The sequence below is a fragment of the Neodiprion pinetum genome, chromosome 4, assembly GCF_021155775.2.
Source record: "Neodiprion pinetum isolate iyNeoPine1 chromosome 4, iyNeoPine1.2, whole genome shotgun sequence".
NCBI lineage: Eukaryota > Metazoa > Arthropoda > Insecta > Hymenoptera > Diprionidae > Neodiprion > Neodiprion pinetum.
This window is the reverse complement of record NC_060235.2, coordinates 8,988,903-9,014,240: the sequence shown is the minus strand read 5'-3', so window position 1 is coordinate 9,014,240 and position 25,338 is coordinate 8,988,903. Positions and strand designations below refer to the sequence as shown.

General features: G+C 34.5%; 1 protein-coding gene across 2 annotated transcripts in view; it reads left to right on the top strand.

Annotated features, from left to right (window-relative positions):
- Nucleotides 1-25,338, top strand: part of Efa6 (Exchange factor for Arf 6) — an 80,624-nt gene that overhangs the window by 45,564 nt on the left and 9,722 nt on the right. The window contains exons 5-14 of one of the 2 annotated variants that reach the window (XR_011176980.1): nucleotides 625-1,828; nucleotides 3,748-3,992; nucleotides 4,261-4,454; nucleotides 4,664-4,856; nucleotides 5,031-5,200; nucleotides 5,280-5,496; nucleotides 6,335-6,479; nucleotides 6,984-7,127; nucleotides 9,744-9,919; nucleotides 18,941-25,182. Coding sequence is in view for 1 of the 2 variants with exons in the window: in XM_046623470.2 (XP_046479426.1) it covers nucleotides 625-1,828; nucleotides 3,748-3,992; nucleotides 4,261-4,454; nucleotides 4,664-4,856; nucleotides 5,031-5,200; nucleotides 5,280-5,496; nucleotides 6,335-6,479; nucleotides 6,984-7,127; nucleotides 9,744-9,992 (2,761 nt within the window). In the remaining variant the exon portion in view is untranslated. Of the gene's footprint in view, nucleotides 1-624; nucleotides 1,829-3,747; nucleotides 3,993-4,260; nucleotides 4,455-4,663; nucleotides 4,857-5,030; nucleotides 5,201-5,279; nucleotides 5,497-6,334; nucleotides 6,480-6,983; nucleotides 7,128-9,743; nucleotides 13,852-18,940; nucleotides 25,183-25,338 lie in introns of those variants that run through there. The other variant, XM_046623470.2, reaches the window with a different exon arrangement.

The following is a 25,338-nucleotide window of genomic DNA, read 5'->3' as shown; positions in this document are numbered from 1 at the left end:
TCATATCCATCCTCCCATAAACGCACTCTCAAGTCATCTTTCATTCGGCCAATACCTAATTTCACCTCTCAGCCCTTTTTCCTCCTACGAACAATTTCGCCTCCACATCTTCTCACTTGACTCTACATATCATTTACAAGATATCAATTATTTAAACAATCGTTCAACTTCTCTATATTCCTGTTATTTCCCCTTAACTTTTTTACGTGCTCGTGGTCAATGGGTTACAAACCCAAAATAGGCCATAATAACATCACGGTTGGGTGCAGATGCGGTCATTGAGAGCCTCTAATCGTGATCACAATCATCCATCCCGTAACATATTTATGGTGTTTTTTTTTTTTTTTAACAGCGGGTTTACTAATTTTTTTTGGAGAAACTGGTTCTTCCGAAATATCTTGAAAAAATTTGAGGCGCGTTTTTTTTTCTTATAGGTTGAATAGGATAAAAAATAATGAAACAGATCGTAGAGGGCCAGGGTCAAATGCCACCGCGTTGGCGCGGAATACCTCATATGTATCATATAATGCTGTTTGTATCCACCTTTTTAATATGTCTTAAGGGCGCATATTTGATAACTGGATGAACTTGTATATAATGATAATTTGTTGTGTTGGATCCCAGGTTTGAGGCCTACATGATGACTGGCGATTTGATGTTGAACCTATCGAGGACGCAGCAAAGTACCGGACTCCTTCCGAAATATCAGAAAAAAGTGGATTCTTTGAGGTACAACAATCACCACATACACCATCATCACAATCACCATAATCACCAACATCATAACTCGGTACCTACGAGTCCCAACGAAATGCTGAGCCACCGAATGCACAGGGGTGGGGCTGGCTCAAATTCTGCCAGCACCTCGCCCGTCGGTATTAACATCAGGCGCGAGTGCGGACAAGGTGCCGGTAGCGATAGCAAATCCAACTCGAACTTCGGCTACTCTAGCAGCTTCGTGCGGACATCCAGGTCCGAGGATCACCTGCAATTCCAGAAGGATCCGTCAATGAGCGCCGTGGACATTGACATTGACGACGATGTTACGTCAAGTCTTAACACGCTCCTAGACACCCGACCTGACAGTGGTCAAGGGATATCGAGCGAGCGAATCGTCTGGACTTACAACGCACCTGTTAGTTCACCTTCCGCCTCTGAGCGGACTTCCTGCTGCCAAAATGGTAGCTCTTCACAGTCTTCGAGTAGCTCTCGTTCCTCGACTGAAGGAACCAGTCCTCAGCGTTCCTTGTCCCCCGCCTCTCCAACCTCTGTATCTTCTTCCGTTATGTCCTCGAATTCTGGCTCCCGCAGGTTTCCTCTACCAACGGCTACCACTGGCGCATCTTCTGGCCCAGTGGGCGATGGGACACCCACGGGTAGTGGAGTCGGGAGCATCTCAGGAGCAGGTGGATACTTTCATCCGACAAATGGTGACCTCAGTCAGTCTGAGGCCATTAGCAACATGTCCAGCCCCGATTATAATGACGAAGAAACAATGGACATACTTAGTGCGCGTGATATTATGATGGTTAGTGACCCTAGTGACAGTGATTCCACAATATTAGCGAGTGAACCTCCTCAGAGGAGACTCCAAAACCCCGGTTATGGAACTAACCAAGACAGTACTGAGCATAGGATAGTTATTCAAGTTAAGGGACCCGATAAAGAAATCACTGGTAGTAGAAACAACAGCCTTCGCCAATCCCGCCGACGAGGGAATACCGCGACATCGAATGCGTCAGAGCTCATACCTCCTTCGCAGAATACCCAACGGTTTCAGTCAACGGTCAGCTCTGGAAATGTCACACCGGAGTTTGTCGGTTATCAGGTATTCCAATATCCACACTCACATTTCCACGCGTCTCTCACTTTTTTACTGTCAGCTCATTCAATATCACCCAATGGGTGATTGAGATTGAAGTTATGACGAAAAATTGAATAAAAATTACTGTTTTGCAACTTTAGAATAACCTTGGTAGAGTTAAAGCCTCAATTAACAAATTCATAAGATGTGAGCAGCACCATGTAGGAACTCTTGAACCTGAGCTCCAAACTTGAGAAAAAATTTTTTACATAAAATGATTCCTAAACCGTTTTGATCCGGCGATGAAAATTGAATACTGGAGTCCCATTCATGTGTACTTGGATTGATGTAATTGTAGTACATGAAACCATATTTATTTTCGACACGGTTACCTGTACACCATTATAAGGATCAGGATCTACTTATACCGAAATTTTTCACACAAACGGACAATAATTGAAAAGAAATCCAAGATTTTCATTTTTATAATTAACCAGAATAGTCGAAGGATTTACGACTTGTCCTCTGATGCAAGTCAATCTTTTGTATTTGTTAGTTACATGTAAGTACAATGAATAATGTGCGCAAAATTTGTAACATTAACCATAGAACGCATGTATCTTTTTTTCTACCTTCTAACGCATTGTTAAGAACCCCATGCGTTTCTCGTTTGTAAAATCGTTCTGAAAGCATTAATGGGACTTGTAAGTACATAAATATTTTCGTTTTTTAATAAGAAAATTCATGTTGAACAGTAAATTTTATTTTGTTGAAGTTTAGTTGGTGAAAAATTCAATACCAAAAAGTGCAGAAAAACGGCAAGAACGTCATTTTTCGAACAAAATTTCATATCTGTTTTTGTAATGAACCGATTTCCAAATTTCTAACGCGATTTTGAAGAGGATACATCAGACTATCTGGGAAAAATTACTATTCTTATGTCCTGTGGAAAAAACATATATATTTTGGGATATGAAAATGAAAAAAATACGGAACACGAAAAAAGTCAATAAAGCAAAAAAAGTGGTTGTAAAGGGTTTTCGTCTATTTTTAAGTTCTTTTATTTGGAAAATAGTATATTATTAGTAACAATAAATCACGGAAGAAGTCGTATAACTCATTCAACTGCTGTAGCGAAAAGGCAACAATGCGCCGTTCGGTGCTCCTTGTAGATGGCTAAGTAGTATCTTCGAGCTACTTTCTGCGCAAAAAAAATAGCATACAATTTATACAAAGCCACCAAGTTGATGTAAAAACAATAAAGTGGCGTACATTTATTACAAAGCATCCGAGTTCATAGAGAAAATTGCTTCGGTATGTGAAATACATGGCTTTCGATATAATACATTAGACTATTGACGCTTAAATTACATAGTAACAAGTAAAATATTTTGATTTGAGTACAAAAGTCAAATTCACTTATTTCTACGAAACACCAACGGCAGCTACAGAACGGGGTATTTAGCGACCCCAGCTGTTCTTTTCAATTATTTTGCACAATGACCAGTGAACAGGTGATGCTACTGCCAGCCTAACCTCACCACCAGATAGTGAAACTGAATGATGGTCCCAGTCCCCAGCCGATAATGTAAATTTTTCAGTCGAGAGCGCAGTTTGAATGACTGCTGGGATCATTAACTACCCCATACATGCGTTCTAGGGTGAATGTAGCGATACATTTTTGCGTGAAGTTGTTATTTCTCCACTGTAGGGTTGTTTGAACTTTAGTGCATTGTCATAAAGCGAAACCTACTCATATTCTGCAAACTTAAGTCCTCTAAAGTCATTCCAAAGTTGCATAATGGTGTGTTTTTTTTTTGTTTTTTACTGTAGCCGAAAAATTATATTATATAAAATGTTATGTATACAAGTATGTGATTCAATGTTAAAATACATGCTAGAAACGCATGCCGGTATTGAATTGTTGCATTACTATAATTCAGGAACTGAAAGAGAGCGAGGATGAGAAGGAGGTACCAACCGTGGGCGATTACGAGGAGCAACAGCACATTGTCAAAGGTTCATCGCCACCACAGTCTGCGGATGAAGAAAGTGACATTGAAAGTTTGCATAGCTTCCATTATAGTCCGAAAGCTGTTGATCTCCCATCAGCAATAAGACTAGCAAAACGATTGTATTCACTTGATGGATTCAAAAAGTCTGACGTCTCCAGACACCTTAGTAAAAAGTATACAAATCTCTTTAATAAATTATCACCTGTTTTGCTTCATACAAGAAATAACAAAATGACTTCTCCTCACTTTATATTACTTAACAACTAGACATTTGTCTTGAACATTGACTTCAACAAGATCTTCAAATGTTAAGTTATCTGTATAATGTCTCTACTTCGAATTTGCGAAAGTCGTATAATTTTTTTTGTTGAAGCGAAAACGTGCTGTAATTTTAAGAATTTTAATAAATTAATTTTAATTCACTTTATCGGTTATTTCCAGTAATGACTTTAGTCGAGCTGTGGCTGAGGAATATTTGAGGTATTTTAATTTTGAGCAAGACACGCTGGACGTGGCTCTCAGAAAGTTCCTTGCCCAATTTTCGTTGACTGGTGAAACCCAAGAGAGAGAACGAGTCCTTGTACATTTCTCAAAAAGGTTTCTCGACTGTAATCCGGGTACATTTAATTCTCAAGGTACGTGTATCTGTTCCTGAATACTGTTTTGCAAGCATTTGAAAAAACTACTGTTCCAACCCTCAACATTTTTCTTATTATGAAATATCTATATCTACAAAACAAAGGTACATCTATTTAAAAAATTGCATGAATCGATTTTAGATCGACTACCTACTGTATGTCATATCTTAAATACAATTTGTTGAAACGGACGATTCTCTTTGTAGATGCTGTACATACATTGACTTGTGCTATAATGTTGCTCAATACTGACCTGCATGGTCAAAATATTGGTCGTAAGATGTCATGTTCGGAATTTATTGAAAATTTATCCGAGCTAAATGACGGAGACAACTTCCCTAGAGAGGTGCTCAAACAACTTTACAATGCTATAAAGTCATTTCCTCTGGAATGGGCACTGTAAGTAAACTGTTATTAACGCCTCAATTCAATATTGAATGTTGTTTCGATTTATAATCATATTTCAATCTAGGTACATACTTATATATTACATAATTAAACTGCCCAACAACAAATGTTTATTTTTCCACTATATTTGCATAGCGCTGACCATACAATTGTGTGTTCATTCAGAGACGATGAAGGAGACGATGCTGCATCCCAAGTCATGCAACAGGGGGATGGACCAGCATTATCCGGAACTGGTAACCCTTTTTTAGATGTCCCAAACGTAACTAGTGCTACAGAATTCAAGAAAGGCTATGTAATGAGAAAGTGTTGTTATGATGCAAATGGAAAGAAAAGTACGTAGCTACGAATGTATATGTTACGAATACTACTGTACAAATCATCAAAGAAATTACAACCAAATTTTATGTGCAGCACCATTTGGGAAGCGAGGTTGGAAAATGTACTACTGTACATTAAGAGAACTGGTCTTATACCTACATAAAGACGAGCATAGTTTTCGCAGCGATAGCTTACATAATGCTATAAGAATTCATCACGCACTAGCAACAAAAGCCGCTGACTATACAAAAAAGCAGCATGTGTTTAGACTGCAAACTGCTGATCAAGCTGAGTACCTCTTTCAAACTAGGTAATAAATTATTTTTTTAAGTAATGAATTACCTCATTTCATGAAAAAAAAACATTCAACACTTAGATTTGTTGCAACTAATATAAAACCTTTAGATTTTCATATATTTTGAGTAGTCCAGTAAGAATCTGGTTATTTTTGGATGCGTGGCTTTAAACAAGATTGGATTATACACTTTATCACTTAAGGCGCACAAAATCATGATCTCACCTTTTCCGTCTGGTTTTAGTTTAGTTCTAGTTTTGTTTTTTTTGTTTTTTTAATATCATAAAAAATTTATGGCATTTAGTAATTCGAATATCCGTTATTGAGACACAGACCTGTATGGTCTTCTACTTATCTTCATTAAAAAACTGTAATCTATCATTATGTGAGGTATAACTTGTGTATAAAGTGAATAAAGAAGTTGTAAAATCTGAAATATCAGCACCTTGTCAAATCAGAGGATAAGCACCAAAGTTCACTAAAGCATTTTACTTTAATTTTTACTTAAAAACGAAAATGTGCATTCGTTTGAATGTCCATTTAAAATACAACACAATGAACTTTTCTGAAGCCAGATTTGTATTCAGTGATTCCATATCTATGGCATTTAACATGTTATGTTCATGTTCAGACCGTGTAGAAAAATGTGATTTTATTCTATATTATTACAAGCACACTCTACATCTACAACACTTTCATGTTGAAGCTGTTTCAATTAACATACTAGTATTCTTTTCTTCGAGTATATAAATACTCTTAATACTCTGATGTGATTATAATTTAGAATATCATCAAATAATAACAATTATTCACAGTTGTAATCACAGTATTTCAAAAACTCCAAATGTTACAGTGATTCTAAAGAACTGCAGTCTTGGATCGACACGATCAACTTTGTATGCGCCAGTTTTTCTTGTCAACCACTCGCAGGAGCTGTTGGATCTCAGCGTAAATTTCAAAGGCCTCTGCTTCCATGCAGTCACACAAAACTGTCTCCTGTAAGTAATCTTAAAATTGCTGACATTAATATTCATTCCGTCCTCAAAAAATTAGTATTATACCAAAAATCAAATTTATTCCTCGCTCGATCATGTGTATGAAAACTTATTCTTTAATTGCCATTGTTTTTACAACCACAATATAAGAACTGAACTTATTACTTATTATAAGCCTCTTTATATTGAAAAAATCATATTTGTGAGATGAAATCAATAATAACGGAGGTTAGAACTAAACAAAAAATTGTAAATACTGAAAACAACATATTAAAAAGACTCACAACAAGATAAACTTTCATCCCCCACCTAAGCATTTTGCGAGTACGGTTCAAAGACGTTGACAAAAATATGAATTTGATGGTTAAGATGGTGTTACGCAACTAGTGCGAAGTGCCGACGATGCCTGAAAGCAGCCGCAGGTCTTGATTTCCTGCAGCAACAGGGGCAACCAATCTACTCAAACAAATGATGGCATTGAAAGTAATAAATTGTATTTATTTCTAGAGAGAACAGTTGCGAGACCACGAAGAAATTGTCAGTCGACTGGAAGCAGAGCTCGATGAACACAGAAGACATCCGCCAGAACGAAATTCAAAGGCTTTAACTGTACAAAACTACAAAGAAAAAGATGTATATTTACATTACGAGGTAAGTTCATCATGATTCATCAACTGCAAATCTCAACCACAAGTGACAGCCCTATTGAAATAGTATATTTGGACATGTATGCGCAAAGTACACGATTTCATGCGTGTTTTTGGTGGAAAAAGTAATACTTCTACGCTTACTATGCGTAAAATGAATATGCTCACTATTTGAACGTTTTCTAATTTACACATACTGTGCATACTATTACATATACCCATGCAAAAAACGATGTTCGTTACACAGGCGTTAGATTTTACAATAAATCCTACTTTACACCATTATAACGGTAACTTCTAATTTGTCTTATAAATGCTACAAAGGGTATTGTTCACACCTTCTACAGATAGAATTTGAGATATTTCCCAAAATTTCGACTGATTCACGGCTCTTACCCCTTTCAATTTTCAAATCAATCTTGTCGTATAAAAGATCCTGGTCCACGATTTTTCAGGTGATTCTAGTTTGCAATCAAGACGTTACATAAAAAAATTTGTAATATGTAGGTAACCTGTCAAGGTGGCAACGATTTCTGATACAATAATTATTTCCGTTTTTTGTCCGATGTGAGGAGTATCGATGTTTTCGTAATGAAAGAATTTAATTATTAACTGCAGCAAAAATCCTGTTCCCGATTTTCATTTTCATACAAAGATCTGTATTAAAATACAATATTTTCAAGACCTTAGTAGAGATGCACCAAAGATTGGTTCACGAGTTATGGCCATTTCCATTTTGGAACATCGTCATAAAATTAGCTGAGAATCTCACGAAAAATCTTTTATAATAGTAAAAGAAGGTGGAGACTTTAGAGAAAGTGGTCCGGTCTGAGATTGAGTTCTGGTGATGAAATCATGAAAATTTCTCAAAATAATCCAAGGATAAAAAATTATTTATTACGAATGAATGAAAAAGAGTTTGGAGAATTTATAAGAAAGAATTTCACTTCTCATGTCTACCTGACATTTCTTACTTTCACTTACACGTCAGTGATGTTTTTCAATCGAGTACATTCCGAAATCTACACCTGTGGAATAATGCCTTATAATAACCGTTCCATTAACTTCAAAAATTATATACAGTAGAGCTTCGATTATCCGAACAAATTGGGACTGGGCATCATTCAGATAATCGAAAATTCGGATAACCAAACCGTGTGAAAAAATCGCTGATTCGTTTAATGTAATAGAATAATTATGTGTATTTGAAACAGATGAAAATTAATATCTTAGTAGATAGTCCATTTTAGTTGACTCGAAAGTAACGCATACATGTTCATAATAGAATATAATACATAAAATATACGTATCGAAAAACAAGTATCTGTACTAACATTAAAATTTTACAAGTGGTACACGTATTTGAATTATTTCTTTGGAAAAAAATCCACGATTGTACTTCTGTTTTCCAACGAAGGTTCGTTTCTTTACTGCTAAATCCCGCAATCGTTTGATCAGAAGAAGTTGCATTGAACAAATTTAAGCTGCGTTTCGTACCACTCCATTGCTGTTTCAAGAACTTCGAAGGCCTGACCACGAGAGGGCGGCATTGATGCTTCCACAATTTCCTCACTGCTGTTTTTATCAGAATCTCTTTCTTCGTCGTGGAAAACTAAAGATACGATTTGATCGTGAGTTAAAATTTCGTCGGCCAGGATCGTTCACGTTATTGTTGTCACATTCCGTGAATCCAGCGATGACGTTGAAGAATTCAACGAATACTTTTATGCGACATTACTCGAAATTAGAAATATCAACTTGAATCTCGTCCTGCATTTCTGCAGAGGTTGGCCATAGTTTGTTCTAAGCATTCTTCTGGTTTCTTTCTGTTAGCATTGCCGACACATCAGCAACAGTGTTTCAAATTTATTGTTTTCACCAATTGAAGGACACTGTCTTCTTTTTCATACAGTCTCTTCATTTTGTCTATCGCACCCTGGTCCATAGGCTGGATTAAAGGTGTTACGTTCGATGGAAGAAATCTGACCTAAAGCATGGATCGAGACTGTTTAAGACCTCAGTAGATGGATGAGAAGGCACGTTATTTAGCAGCAGCAACACTTGACCAGTTTTATGTTTAGCCTTGCACCTTTCTTTAACATCCTTTATAAGATTGCTTTTGTACCAATTGCAAAACAATTTTGAGTCCATCCAAGCACTCTTCTGAGCTTTATAGATCATCGGCAAGCAATTAACTTTTCTGAAGCAGGCAAATTTCTTTTTTTTCCATTACTAATTTTTATATTAAGCAATTTATCTGAGCCATCAGATGCTACTGGATTGGCTAATACCGAAGGGCTGTAATTCACAAATGACGAATTGCCCATGAGAAATAAAAAACGTTTCAGTCGCAGATTTTCACAAGGAATAAATTTTAATCTTTGGATCGATAATTCTGACTCACCCTATATAATAATGAAAAAATCAAAGAAATTTCCAACCGAAAAATCTGTCGCTCTTGGCCGTGGCCTAGTTGGTTTGCCCCTATATCCATCCCTGGTAAACCATCTTATCCTTTTCACTCATCACCACACAGATGGACTAAGTGTGGAACTCGGATGACCCTGCACTTTTTGAAAAGATTTTGAAAAGGGCCTCATAAAATATTTTTATTTTTCAGTTGAAGAGGTATAAGACCTATGCATATTTGCTGAGATCACGGTTGGCCTTTACGGATGTGGAACCTTCACTGGTCGAAAGCAGTATCGGTGAGGTTGACGAAGGGACTGGAAACTTGGCTAATACTGACGTAGCACTAGTACCACCGCCTGTTCCAGATCGACTACCTACAAATAGGTACAGTTACAGGGCTGCAATTTACAATCGTAACTTACTAAATGATCAAGATTGTGGGGAGAACCTTGGTTGATGGGTAGTGGGTGTATTTATTCTCAACATGCATTAAGTGTATCATTTGCTTATATAGACATGATTTCGCGTTTAAAAGAAAATTAACTAATATGTAGAGCCAAGAATGGAGAAAGCAAATCATTCACATGATGATGTAATCGAAACAGGAAGCATACTCTGCCAAGTGAATCACCTTTAATCAAGCGTGACTGTTTTCATTACCAATCACTAACATCGGGCAATACTCTGGCTGAAATATCAAAGCATAAAAATCCTTGGGAAGTCAGAAGTTTTACCTACGTATTTTTAGTAAAGTTATCAATGTTTGCAAAATAGATCTTAACAAAATTAGATGAATTTAGAAATTTTGCATCAAGATGCAAGTTTCGGATTTTAGATTGATCGAATATTGCAGGAACTGACAATAATTATAGTAACTATAGCAGAATACATGTAGCAAATATTTTACGCAGAGTGCTGGTCGAGGTAACTCAATGCGCCTGCAGCAACAATCACATTTGTTACATGAATCAAACGCAGTTGAGAACCTTGACTACTAGTCTCGACTCGTACATCAAACCGGCTGTTCATGAAAATCGGTGGGATCATAAGATGCAAGTCCTGTAATTTTAAGATATTATTCTCGATTATATTAACAATCACAAGCTCATTTTGTTTGACGGTAAAGCTCGTGATCGTATCTGTTTTTGCAAGATACGCTGTTTGCGAAGTTTGAAACAGTAAAGTCGGTAGCCCTTGCCAGTTGTCTTTGATTCACGTAAAATAGGTATCTGAGGGTGTTTGCGCATGTGTACTGAGTCGTCTTGACTGGCCCTTATACGAAATATTTCCCATAGAGTTTCTTTCTGCGAGGACTAATGAATTTTAAATACACCCCAATTTTCACATCTATCTGTGCGATACAGCAAACTGACACAGTAAACAGAATTATTTTATATTTAAGATCAGTCTGTACTGTATGATGTGGTGTTCGACAACCCTTACAGAAATTACTACTACAGTACTATTGATGTTTTCGCCACTACTGGAGAACTCTATCATTGGAATGCTGTACTATCTGCCTTTGTAGAGTACACAGTGATCTCCCACCACTCCCCGTCATTAGACATGTGTATATGAGAAACTCAGTAACTGACGAGGAGATACCAGCAAATGCCAGTCGAGTTTCATGATGAGTCCTTGTATCAAAATAGTGGGGACAGATACAATTAAGACCTTAACTGATTATATCTTTTAAGGCTTAACAAACGAATATCGGAGTTGGTAGCAGAGCAGTTAATACTTCGATCTTCCACCTGTGCGTTACATGTTCAGGTTTCGTGGTGGTTTTTTTTTTTCAGCCTGATTGAACAAACAATCAATAATATTTTCGAGTTACGTTATTTTGTTAACACATAAAGTGACGTGTAAAAATATTTTAAATCAAGTACTCGGTAGGATATATGTATCAAATACACTTTGCTGCTTTGTTATTATAAAATTCGGGTATCCGTAAATCGTAATCTTGATTTTCAGTACAAGTTTCCTAATACAATAATACAAGGCTGAAGCTAGCAGCCAGAATTAGCAGCCAAACGTTCTAATGTTCATTTGAATAAGATAATGAAGTTCAAAAATTTAAATTTAGTGAAATACCCCGAAGCCCCAATACTTTCATACAATTATGAGGATGAAACTAAACTACATTTTTCTATTTCCAAAAACTTAACACGTTTGGCTACTAACTCTGACTACTGGCGTTAGGTTCATTATAAAAATAATTACTTTAAACGACGCAATCTCGAAAAAATAGTGGATCTTACTTTCATTACATAAAGTATCGTATGCACCACCTTTTTACACCTCGAATATTTTCTGCGGCTGGTATTGCAAACTTATGCTGATAGTACTATTATACCTGGCGAGATCCCCGGCAACATTGATTTGACGAAGTTCATGAATGGCCTGCAACCATTAGTACTTTTTACAAAAAATTAGGAACAGGATTACCCGCATAACTCATCTATAATATTTGCGATTAACGGATGTCGGAAGTTTGTGATTATAAAGCAGCACGTTTTATTTGATCCTCATACCTATCATAGCAAGCACTTGATTCGAAATATTCCATACATGTCACTTTATGTACTAAGAAAATACCGTAAATCGTAAAAATTGGCGGTTTTTTGTTTGATTGGCACGTACGAAAAAGCCAGTACGAGAATTGAACATGGGATGCATAACAGGAAGATCGGAGCCTTAACTACCTGGTTAACGACTTCGACGATAACTTGTTAAACTTTGAAAAATATAACGAGTCGCAACAACTTCCATCTTCAAGTTTTCGGTACTAGCCGCGTATCTACCCAATACATTCATGAGAGGTCACATCCCGAAAAAACTATCAGTGATTTGAATTCAATGCAAAACATTTATTGAAAAAATGTCACACAACTCCCAATACCTATTACTAATGAAATTAGCACCAGTGGCTTACAACAGACTCTAGTAGATCATTCGAACCTTCACTACTTGAATACCAATGCTCCACCAGCTAATACCAATACCGCAGAATATCAGAGACTGTTAGTAAATTCTCGTAAGAAAACGAAAATGGTACCGCTGTATTTTAAGAATGAATCACTGAGCAAAGTATGTTTTACAGATTTTTTTCGCAGCACTTACCTTCGATATATGGTACTAAAACTAAGGAGCACATTAACGAATTGAAAATTGTGCAGTATAGAGTTTATCAAAGAAACTTTAATTTGATAGAGAAATTCAGCTGTCTTTGAACTATCGGTTATTCATGAGAAATTTTCAAGATTTCATCATCACGTCCATAAACGTCATACTAACTTTTCATAGCAATGACAACAAGTAACTTGCAAAAAACAAAGTGCAAACTTCTTTACTTGTTTACAGTGTTTGATAAGCATTTATTGGTACCATGTATTCTTTAATCTATTTTCAACAAACTTATTCTAAGATATGATGCTCTGCTTCTCAGCACTGGGCCGTCATCGTGTTCTATCAAATAGTTTTGGATAACCTGTGCTGTCAAAATAGTATCCAATCATATGGGCTGCCATGTGTATTTGATATTTCATGTTAATTTGTTTGTGTAGCCTGAACATGAGTCGTTTGTGTACAAATCGCTTTTAATGCACTGTAATATCTGCTAAATACACATAATTTGGAGAGATAGACCACCGTCATTTTCAGTTGAATGAAGCAGTCGATACACAAATTTTCACATACAATTCATGTATGAATAATTAAAAGTTTTCAGTAATTACTCGAAGAACTTTCAAACCATTCTACGATTGAACAAAATGAGGTATTGTGAATTCCACACTACTTTCGCGAACTGAAATTTTCAAGATGCTTGGGAATTTTAGGATCTATCTTTTGATTTTCTACACTCTTGATGTATATTATGTGAGAGCTTTCTCATTTTTTCTATAAAAAAAAATCGTGCAATGCATATTTTAGTTTTGTTCATCTGATACCAATATTCGATGTGACATTTGTTTATCAACATCACGAGTGTCTGTATGTTTTCATGAGTGTACAGACCATTATTTTTCTCGTAAAAATTGCATCAAAAATGATGAAAAGAAAATAAAAAATTTGAGAATGTACCTACACTTTTAAAAAATTTGATCGATAAAACCGTGATCACGATTAAAAAATAATTTTCATCTTGCTCAATGATTTCAAAAATTCGAAAGGTTTCGAAGTAATCATTGAAATTGAATTGTATACGAAATTTCATCCACACACAATCACTATGACACTCGTAATGTTTCACATAGTTAAAATTGAAGGTGGTTTAACTCTACAATTTCTCACATGATTCAAAAAAAAAAAAAATATATGAGTTATTCAACTGCTGGTATTGCAATACCTAACAAATTCATTCCAGTTTCTAATGAATCCAAATATCCAGTTGCTTAATTTCATTCATAGCATAGTTTATTAAAAATCGCTTTAATATTTGATTGAATCACGCGTCATTTAATTGCGTAATATGGCATATCAAATCCAAACAAAGCAATCTCCGCAGTACAATCGTGAAGGCAATTTCTTTCACATCATGAAGGCTCAATATGTTTCTCTATTCTCGACTCTCTTATAATATTATAATTAACTTATTTCATCTGTGATGAGCTACTAAATCAAGACTTAAATCTTTATCTGAAAGTACTTTGCAAAAGTAATACATCTTTCGTGAAAATGAAAACCTAACATCTCGGTAACCCTTAATTGTAAGTATTTGTTGAATCTTCCAACTTTCCACTCTAATGTCTTTCTCATTCGATATTATCCGTATATTTCTTACTGTATACTTGGTATTTATTACAATTTTTGTGCAACTTCACTTTGTTTAATAAATATGGGAAAGAAACTTCTAAACAAATAAAAAATATTGTAGATATAGCATTGTTAGATTTTTATTAATTTTTGATTTATAGTACATATATTAATGGATGCCTATTATAAATAATAGTTAATCCTGAGGTGATTACAACAGATAAATACATAATAATATAGAACTGTCATCTTTGACTTTCTTCAAATTTTCATTCAATAATGTATCATACCATCTTCCTCATCAAAAGTCAATAATCAGTAACAAATAGAAATACATGTTTGTACGCATAAAAGGCATTATGAGTATGTGAGGCTTTATTATATTTCTTACAACGCCTGATTGGAAAGTTCGATTTTTGTTGCCTGTAAAGCGTGCAGCGTGTGTAAAGTGCCCAACTTGCAGTCAGTGCTGTAAAACTACTGAAATACTTCATTTTACACATTAAGGCTTTCTGTGGCACTTGCAAACTTCTGAATAACGCAATCTTACGTACTATGTCATTGAGCGTTAATTACTCAACCCCAATTTTACACAAGGCTGAAGTTGGTAACGTTAACATAACGAACCATGATAGAAAAAATCGTTGTTGTGCAATTTAATAACGACTTTCTGAAGAGTTGGCTTTTCAAAATATGAACATGTTTTTTTTTTTTGTTACGATTTACTACCTGAACTTCAGACAATTCTAAGGATTGAAGTAACAATTTTTCCTAAACATCCATCGCTAAAGTAACTTTACTAACTTCAACCGCGTAATGTTACGCATTGTCAATGACACCTTCGTTCCTTCTGAAATCAAACTTTCCTTTACAGGTGCTGGAAAAAATTGGATATCTGACTCGTGTGATTACAGCGCTCGCCTTGGCTCATACTGCGATCACATTAGTATTCGTGCGAACTGCGATTGCAGTACTTGCCGTTGGCTTTTGCCACCAAATTCGCACCTGTATTCTTGTGAACGCAGTACTCACTTTATGGCTCACGCTGCAAACCTCGCACTCATCGGAAACTGCATACTTTCCACACTTGTAATACGACATTATATTTTATACATATGTTTTTGTAATTCGTTGGTTTTAGAGCTCTTCTTGCTTATCACATATTTGGGTAGATTACTTTGCGATCGGAATTGGTATATTATTGCTAATAATTACGACTATCAATGGTCACTGTTATGCTACAACTTATAGTGATAGTGTATGTAATAAAGTGCTGACGGGAGGTAAAATAGTATTTACAATTTCTATAGGAAGTCGTTGTACTTTCAGTGTACATAAAATCTACAAGACTGGTTTCGTTATTGTTGTTTGGTAATTATTTATCGATTATTCTAACATTCTAAGTAAAAATATAGTCATTATCAAATAATTAATATATTATTAAACATATTAGCTCTTATTAACTATTATCTTACGAATGAACGTTAATTTCATTCATTAGATGCAGTTCAATCAATAAAATGCGAGTCATGTTATAGAATTTCAATTTTATTCTTTCGAAGTGCATATTCTCAGGCATTAATTGTCAGATAAAACATTGAAACTTGATTTCAGAATGTTTTTGAAACACTTCTATACACGAGCCAATAACTTATTACTTGACTTTTACTGGTATTACAATGGAGAACAGCAATTATTGAGCAACATTAAATCTGACATGTTACGAGTTATTTGACAATTAACATCAACTAGTTTGTATTATTGGAAGTACACAATATTATTGAACATATACTCACTGACCATACAGTATAATCTATCATTGTCACCATTCATGTACATAAATATTGAAATTCAAATGCATTTGGAAGCCTATGAGTAATTTTCTCTCCTAGGCCTGAAAACTCAGCTTTCTTTCATCTTTCTTAATTTTTTATTGGAGGATACACTTAACTTCTACTGATGTTTGCATTTAAATTTACCACATTGAATTTCTGTACTGCTGTATATGATTGAATTGAATTTATGATTGAAATACATTGACCTCATTTTCTCAAACTCTGCAACTAGTTCAAGCATTTATGTACCTCAAAGTTGATTGGCAGCTTCCATGTGTATATTCGTTACTGAATTATCACATTTACAGTTAGTTACTTTGCTTTTCGTATATCTTATACCGAGGTGAATCTTAATTATTCAAATGATGAAGCTAAAGCTATAGCACCTAAAGTTAACAATCGAACATGTTGATTTTAAGTAAATTAAGGCAGTAGAGATCAATAGTGAAAATTGTGTTAAATCTCGTACTGTTCTTTCAAATATTGAGCTTCAAACTACAGTGCGTTGATTCATTAGAAGATCAACACATTGAACTGCTAACTGCCACTGCTAGCTTTGGCTTCATGGTTGGCTACTTCATTCGTCATAGTGCATATTGTTTTGTCTGATATTACAATGGTTGATCACAATTTATATACTCATATAATTTTTTAAACATTAATCTCACATCTTTTCTGCATACACATAGTTTTGAATAGCTTTGGTTACCATATTAAAACGATATTGCTTATAATGCTATACTTTTTTGTTTTCTGCTTTATAATATAATATTAAGCTAGTTTATGGTTGGAATGGCGATAATATACCCATTCCTTATTCATCAAACAATACCTTGAATTTTTTTTTTTCCTGTGATGAAGTAGGTAAGGATTTCAGCTCTGAAAGTACACACGGTGGTATTGTTATTTGTAGAAAGACTGCGTGGTGTACGTATATTTTTTAGTTTCTTCCCAAGGTGGGATTCTACTCTGTAAGATTAGTTTCAAATTTTCGATTTGACTGCAGCTTTCAAGAGTCACGTCTGTTACAGCTTGTTGATCGAGGAGTATTGAAAACAGACAGCTTCACGGTGTATTATGTGATAAGTAGAAGAAGGCAAAGTGCACTGGAGAGTCACTAAAATATACTCGGAGCTGACTGTCTTTACCTACTCGTCTATCAATGTACCGTTATTACCAATCGTTGCAAAATGGTTTTATAGCTTGTTTCTTGCATATAATAAAGATGTTTTTCACTGTTATAACAAACTGCTTCTGACACTAGTTATCCGAATTTTATTTACAGAACGTATAAAGTGTATTTCTAGATATTTCTTTTTCCTTCAGGTCTAATGCAAAATTATTAGGAACCTAGAAAATTGGGGATAGTCAGGGAACTATAGACTAACTAGAAAATTGACAGAATGTTTATTGTAGGTGGCACATTGTTTTATTCGTTTTACGAATCGCAAGTTTTCTTTATACTTTCCTCTCACAATTTCAAAATTATGCACACGTTAAGTTCCCAAGCCGTGGAATCATTGTTGCTGCGACAATGCTATGATAATATTAATCTCTAACCATTTTGACATTGCCATATACTTTATTTTCATGTACTTAATTACCTTTTTCGTTTTCGTCCAATGATCTGAGAATTTTTAATATGTTATTAATCAAGACTAATTTGATCAAAATCACATTTTGACATTCTGTAATTTTGTAACATCTCACACACACGTTAACACTTTTTTTTATGTGAACATGCTACTTCATCTGTGTGAAGCTTGAGTCTATCCTCCGTCTTAAAGTATACGTATATATCACAAAGGTTTGATCAAGTGTACCCTTCGTGCTAATAAGAGTGCTAAAGTACAGCATTCAACACACAGCACGGAATTCTCACTGTATTTATTCCACCTACAACTTCTCGATAAAACTTTGATAGTTCAAAATATTTCAACTCCCTGTATTAAATCACATTTGTTATACATTTCAGCTTCAAGTAATGTCAAATGAATTTAGATAGTCAAGAAGCATCGCTCTTTTTATCTAAACATCCTTGTTTCATTATTCTTACCCTACTGAAAATGTTCATGTGTCAAATGATATAACATTTTGAAAGAATTCAGCATGTAATTTATTACATGATTTATTTTGTACATGTGATAAAATAGTATAAGAAATCACGTAATAAATTACAAAAGCTCAAATCACCAGAGATAATAGATCGAAAATAATATAATCAACTATGTAGTGAATTATATGAATTTTGATCCAGTATATCAGATGATTCGTGCTTTTGTAATCTGTCGTGTAATATCTTACATAGATTATGAAATGTACAAGATAAATCATGTAATAAATCACACGCTGAATTGCTTCAAAACATTTTATGATTTAACAGACAAATATTTTCAATAGGGTAAAACACAGTCAAACGCTGAATTTTAAAATTAATCGATATGCAATTTGGATCTTACAAACAGTCTTATAAAGAGGTTGGATTGATTGGTCGTTTATAAGATGAAGACTTAATAATATAGGGATATTTTTATTGGAGGAAATGTATAACTTTTAATACATTTAACCACATCGTTTCTGGAAAAAAAATGTTTAAAATGAGCTCTTACAAACAAGTTCTTATATGGGCGAGACAACAAAAATTTGTATCTGCAAGATAGAAAGACCATAGTTGGATTTACGAAATTAATTTTAAAAAACTGTTGCGTACGAACAGCTTTTACTTAAGACGACCTTTACATTATTTGAGACAGCTTGACCATATGTTTCTCAAACAGTAAACGAACCTACCAGCAGCTAAAGCATTAGTTTATAGGTTCTGCGGGGCGTGGTGCTGCTTATGGGGAAGGACTCAAGTGCCCCTAAGTCGCCTTGCCTGAAGAGCAGTCAAACCTTTTTGAGGAACTCTGGTGAAAATCTTCATTGAAAATTTTTCTACACAACTCTTCAGAATACCTCTGCAGAAGACTGTAAATTACTGAGTTTCTCTCGTAACCTCTACGTTTTTATTCCAAATCTTGCAATTGCTTGGTATTTCTGAACATCGTTCGATTTTATTGTCACATTTTTAAGAGAAACTTTGAATTTTCTTACATTTTATTTGGTACTTCTCTCGAATTCTGACCTTTACATTTTATGTTATTTGACTACAGAATCCTACATTGCAAATCAAAAATAGCAATTCTCTAATCTACTATCTGGATCATTACTCATTACTTTCAACTTCTTTTTTATCCGGTGTTAACTTTGTCTGTATAAATATCAATTAGTTCAATCAGCACATATAAACCGAAATAAATTGAATCTGTGACATTGTAGTTAGTAACGTTAGTGTAACTTACGTGTAAAAAAAATTGCAGAATAAATCATTGTCTTGCAACTACTAGATGATTCTAATTGTAAGAGAGTAAAATGGACAAAATATGCACACATTTATTGTATTATTACGGTTTACTGAATTCAAAAACATTCTAAGTAAGAAAATAACGACTTTTTCTAAAAAAAAAAATGCATCGTAACATTAAACGTTACTAACTTCAACTTCATTCTAATGATACACAACACTGCTTACATGCTTGAAACTTGTAAAAAATGTCCTCAGAACTAATTATTTGAAAGAGAAAAACCAAATGAGAATCCAGGGAAAATTATAATCATCTCGAGAAAATTGACGTGCACAAAAACTAGATACAGAGAAAACAAGTATGCTGACAAAATTCAAAATACCATGTAGATTTGGAGAAATTTCTGTAGAAGAAACTTGCGGCAACAAGCAAGAAATGTTTTCACGAAACTCTATAGTTCTATAAGAAGGTAAAAATTTCAGAGTGACTATCCTACATAACTTTACCATGAAAGACTGCAGACTTTCAACAATCAGAAAGCTCAGAAACAGTCTTGTGTCCGTGGAGTATGAATCTTTCATAAATCCTCAAGTCACGTGCAAGTTTAAAAACTGCCCGTTAGATGCCAAAATAATTACTTTTCTGTTCCTTATCGATAATTGTCTACGTCATCTGAATATTTGTCATTTCATTTACATATACGTTTCTTATGAAATTCTCATTCTAGAAGTGTTACAGAATACGATGCAAAAACACTGCTAATACTTTTCAAAAACCAGTCACGCAGCTGTGAAAATTGACTGCCAATATCTGTCGTGAAATTAAATAACAAAATAAAATTATATACTATACTTTTGCACAAGTATGTAACGTGAAGGCGGCTCCTGGTATTTGATGTGATAACATTAAAAAATCATTCTCCGATCTGTGATATAGTTGGCAGATACATTCCTTAAGAGGATGTTATAGTCAGTCTTTATCGACAGAGGAAAGTGTCACTTTTTTTACTTAACTATTATCAAAGCCTACGTAGTACTGACGTGAAAATGCTGCAGTGACCATAATTCTACACGCAATGCCGAACAAAAATATCGTAAAACTTTGGTTTTTCAAGAGCGAGAATAAGGCCGGAAAATGTATTCCTGTAATAAGTGGTAATTCAATCACAGGAATACATTTCTAAACACAATTGTTGCGTAGATAAGTAACATTTTTACCAACCGTCGTAACATAAAGCGTAGCGTGCGAGACTGTACAACTGCGTTTTTCGGCAGTTTTTCTTGTCCCTTTTGCGAATGAGGGTGTTTCTATTGAACCTCTTAAGTCTGCTGAAGACGCATGATGATGGTCACTTAGCCTTTCCCCCATCACCATATGACGGTTTTATAATTTACATGGTCTATAAAGACCAACTATAGCATCCTCTTAACTTCCGACCCCTTCTGCGTATTCAGCGAATAAGGTAACTTGTGATTGTTTCACTTTTGTGTGCAAGATTTTTGTGATGTAGGTTCATTTTGGCTCTACAGCATAATTAGAGCAACAAAGGGGTGAAAAATAATCACCACTTGATCGCAAATACGATTACTGCTACTGTGTTGGCATTGAACATACAATTTATATAAAGTTTTAAGAAAATCGTAAAACATTGCTGTATTGATCAAGTCATTTATGGATATTTAGGATTTTGCAATGATGTAACTTGACAGGATAAAAAATAAAAGCAAGGTATCAAAAATCGTTCTAGCATGGAACGAAAATTCAAAATTGAATTGAAAACAACGTAAAAAATACGAAAGGCAAAAATAATCTGCAACATTTAAAATCATTTAACAATGAAAAAGCTAAGCTTTATTTTTCGATTTCGCAACAGAAGATAGCTATTGATATCGACCATTGCTTGGTGGTTTTTCCTGAGATATTTTGTGTAAATTATTCCAAATTGAACATTATTTGATATTTATAATATCTTAGAAATGGTGGTGATTTTACATAAATTTCTAGTTTAATGTATGATCGCACTGGCCGAGACTCCCGTTCATGCGAACTTCATACAAAAATATGTCCTGGTTACGAAGATTTAATACAATCAGTGGGGAAATTATTTTGAATGCGTAAGCTCATATTCCAAATTTCATGTTTATATGTATAATGGAGTATTACAACTACGTAAACTCATAATAACATACCTAGTATTTCAATGGCTGAAACAAAGTAAAGACGAAGTTATGCTTCAGCACTGTTGATGCTTGATGATTAAAGAGCCACTGGAAATGACTGGAACAAAATTTTTAGTATGCATTTTACCGGCAATAATTCATGTTTACGTAAATTTCATTGCAGAATATTGCATAGTTTCAAAGATTCCTTATGCGTTATTGAATGATCGATATCCATAGGCGTGTAGTTTTCGGTTGTATTAACTAACCATGAAAGTGTCACTAAAATCGTTGCGATCGTTAGATTTTGCCTACATTAAGGTGGTTCTCCTGCTACGGAGCGTATTAAGTGGGTGCCAAACACGGATCCTATGTAAAATTGTCAATAAATATCTAATTTTCATTCAAACAACATTAATATGAATGATAAATTTGATATAAATAATATTGTGCTGATTAACAATGAATTCCAAGAAAAAATCATAAGGTTTGTCACGATTTCCGCGGTATTACGTTCCTGAGAAATTAGAAGTGTGGCAGCGCCGCCACTTTTTTTCGTTGTCTAATCATTGGCCCGTTTCTGCTCTACATAGTACAATGCTTTTCGATAATCTATTGACTGCTTATATTACGAAAAGTGTATCAACAGTATTATTCTTATATCGATACGCATCTTCTACAGATTGGATTTCTACTATTAATTTCAAATCTGGCGCGACGTTGATCAGAGCCCTTATATCATAGCGACCTTGTCAAGTATCTATAACAGACTCACGACCAGACGCGTTCTGTATGTATCTTTTCCTTACTTTATTATTCAATATTTCTTTAGAAACTACGATTATCCATATTTTCTTCGTAATTTATAAAATCCTGATATTTCCAAGTGAAATTATCGTGTAAGTCTTAAGTTGTTCAACGTGACAATTATTTAACTCTCTCACGGCAACCCTACTGAAAATTATTGAATGATAAATCGCATAATGTTATGACCAAAATTCGGATGTATTTTATGATGCAATTTAAGATGTGAATACGACTTAATACATAGCAAATAATACAATAAATCATGAAGTATAGATTGTAAAATAAAATACATAACAAATCATATGTCGAATCATGGATTTCGCTTTATGATTTTTTATGTATTTTATCTCATAATCTATACTTTATAATTTATCATGTGATTTGTTACGTATTAACTGGTATTCACATGTTGGATAACAATGATAACAAATTAATCAATCTCGTGATGAAGTAATCTACGGTTTCTCACAGTCAGGGTGGCGACATACCGAGTAATTCGGAAAAACCGGGATTAGTCAGGGAATTACGATGATCCACAAAGAAAAACGTACTTTTTTTTTATAAATTATTTTCAAACTTCAACTCTGCTTTTGTTGAATTATATATATTATTCACGGTGATATTAAAATTAATGTAATATTATGTTTATACATATTTGTTTGAAACGAAGTAATACTATGTGTTCCTCCATTAAAATTTATATACTGAAGGTGCACAATTTCTGGATCTTTTTGTCGTATAAGCCGCCCAACATTGTACAAATTTGGTGAAATAAGGCCAGGGAATGCTGAATTTTTTGACACGGAAAGTCAGGAAAGAGTCATGGAATTTTATTTGAATAAAATTGTCACCAGCCTGTTTGTTATCCAGGAATGTCACACTAAAATATTATTTGCATGTTCTGTACTCTAATATACCTTTAGCACTGAATTTATTCCTGACATAACACCACTGCCTTGCCTGTATCGAATGTACAAATTGTACCTATCATAATAAAATTAGTGAATGTATTCACTATCGATGAGTTACGCACATAGGTAATATCCTGTATTTATGGCCACAGCCAGAGATGACGTGCAGCTGTTTTGTAACTATTTACTTGTATTAAACAACTGGAGGATTAATATTTTATTGAAGATTCTAATATGACTATATGCTACAGAGCGATACAATGTTAATGGTAATTAATTTTGATTCATTGATTTCTGTTGATAGTCTGCTTTCAGAGTTATGCGCACTTTTTATTCTCTATTCGACTAACGCAAATAATGCCTTAGTGATGGCTCTGTACATCGTATACCTATCATTACCCTGTTTTGCTGAACATTTAAAATCATTTTATCAAACACACTTCAATGTTGCTAAAAATTCCATTTCCTATTATTTATTTTCATGTTTTGGGCAGCTCTTAATATATACTCGATATTTAACTTAATGCAAACACATTATTATACATATTAATTATATATATTAATGATGATCAGCTCCTGTAATTAAATTTGTAAAATATGTGGATAACATAATGCAATTCTAGGCAAAGGGAAAGTATGAATGATAATGAAAATAAACAGCTTCTGGATTACGTGATATATGAATTTTTAGATTTAAACCCAAGGCATAGATGCATCCAGCATGATTGAGTTTTGAATGTTATCTGTACTCCATAATGCACGAAATGATAAAAAGCATGACTCACTTTGATACATTAATTCAGAGTTCACAGACATGTATACAATTTTACCCTTACGATTACTTCATATAAAAAGACTATTTAATAAAACACGTACATTTTTGGCAACCTCGGTAATTCTGGCAAGAAAGTCCCAAAATTGCTGTGATTTTGGGAAACGTATTGTCATCAAAATGGCGTTTAGTTTCAAATCTGATTATGCACTTCTTAACATTTTTTGCTATCCACTTTTCTTCTTGTACGAAATTTATAGATATATATATACAGTGGTAGATTCACCCTAGACGATTCGTTGGTGAATTTCATAAATTATTTTTCAGATGAAATACCAATTCAGAAAATAATTCAATCAATGCAAATTTAAATCCGTTTATCTCTTCATATTTCAAATATGCAAATAGCTTCGTGTTCTCGAGCAAGAAGTTTTAGTTATACGTTGTACTCGTATTCAAAGCACCTTGAGTGTAACAGATTGAAAGAGTAATAGCTCACAGCAAATAACAGTCTTCTGTCTGATTGCTGTCAATCTCAGTTACCAAAAGCACATCTTGTCACTAATTTGCTACAAAATTGTTCATCAGAAACAATTGAGGGCCGCATCTAATTAAACAGATAAACAGAAGCCCCTTGCTTAAAAAAATCCACCATTTTGCTATCTGGGTATCTACATTTATCAAGTCCTCATAATTACATGTTCTCAATTTTGATACCTCCTGTTGGACAAATCTGAATCAATGTAACGTGTGAATCAAAAGGACTAGAGACCAAGAGACCAAACTCGGGTGGTAGGGATAGGCTTGTATATAGCAGTCGCTTGGCAGCGATACTAAGCGCAGAATACTTGCGCAATGCGGTACTGCGCAATCAAATGATTCAAAATAATTCGAGTCTGTCCCCTAACTTTGAAACAAATGAATGTGGAGATGCGCAGTATCGGATTACGCAAGTATTGTACGCTTAACAGCGCCGCCAAGGGCCTTCTATGTATTGGTCCACTTCAAATTACGGACTTGGATAGGAGTTCGGTCTCCTGGTCTCTAGTCTTCCTAATGTAAATGTAAGTTTACAAAATTGTACGAAGTTAATAATGGTATCGCCAACGTATAATATTTTGCGCTTGAAGAACTGTAGAGTATGCCACCAATACGTAATGATAATGTGTATATAAATATGTCGATTAGCATGTGACGTCACGACGCATGAAATAATATAT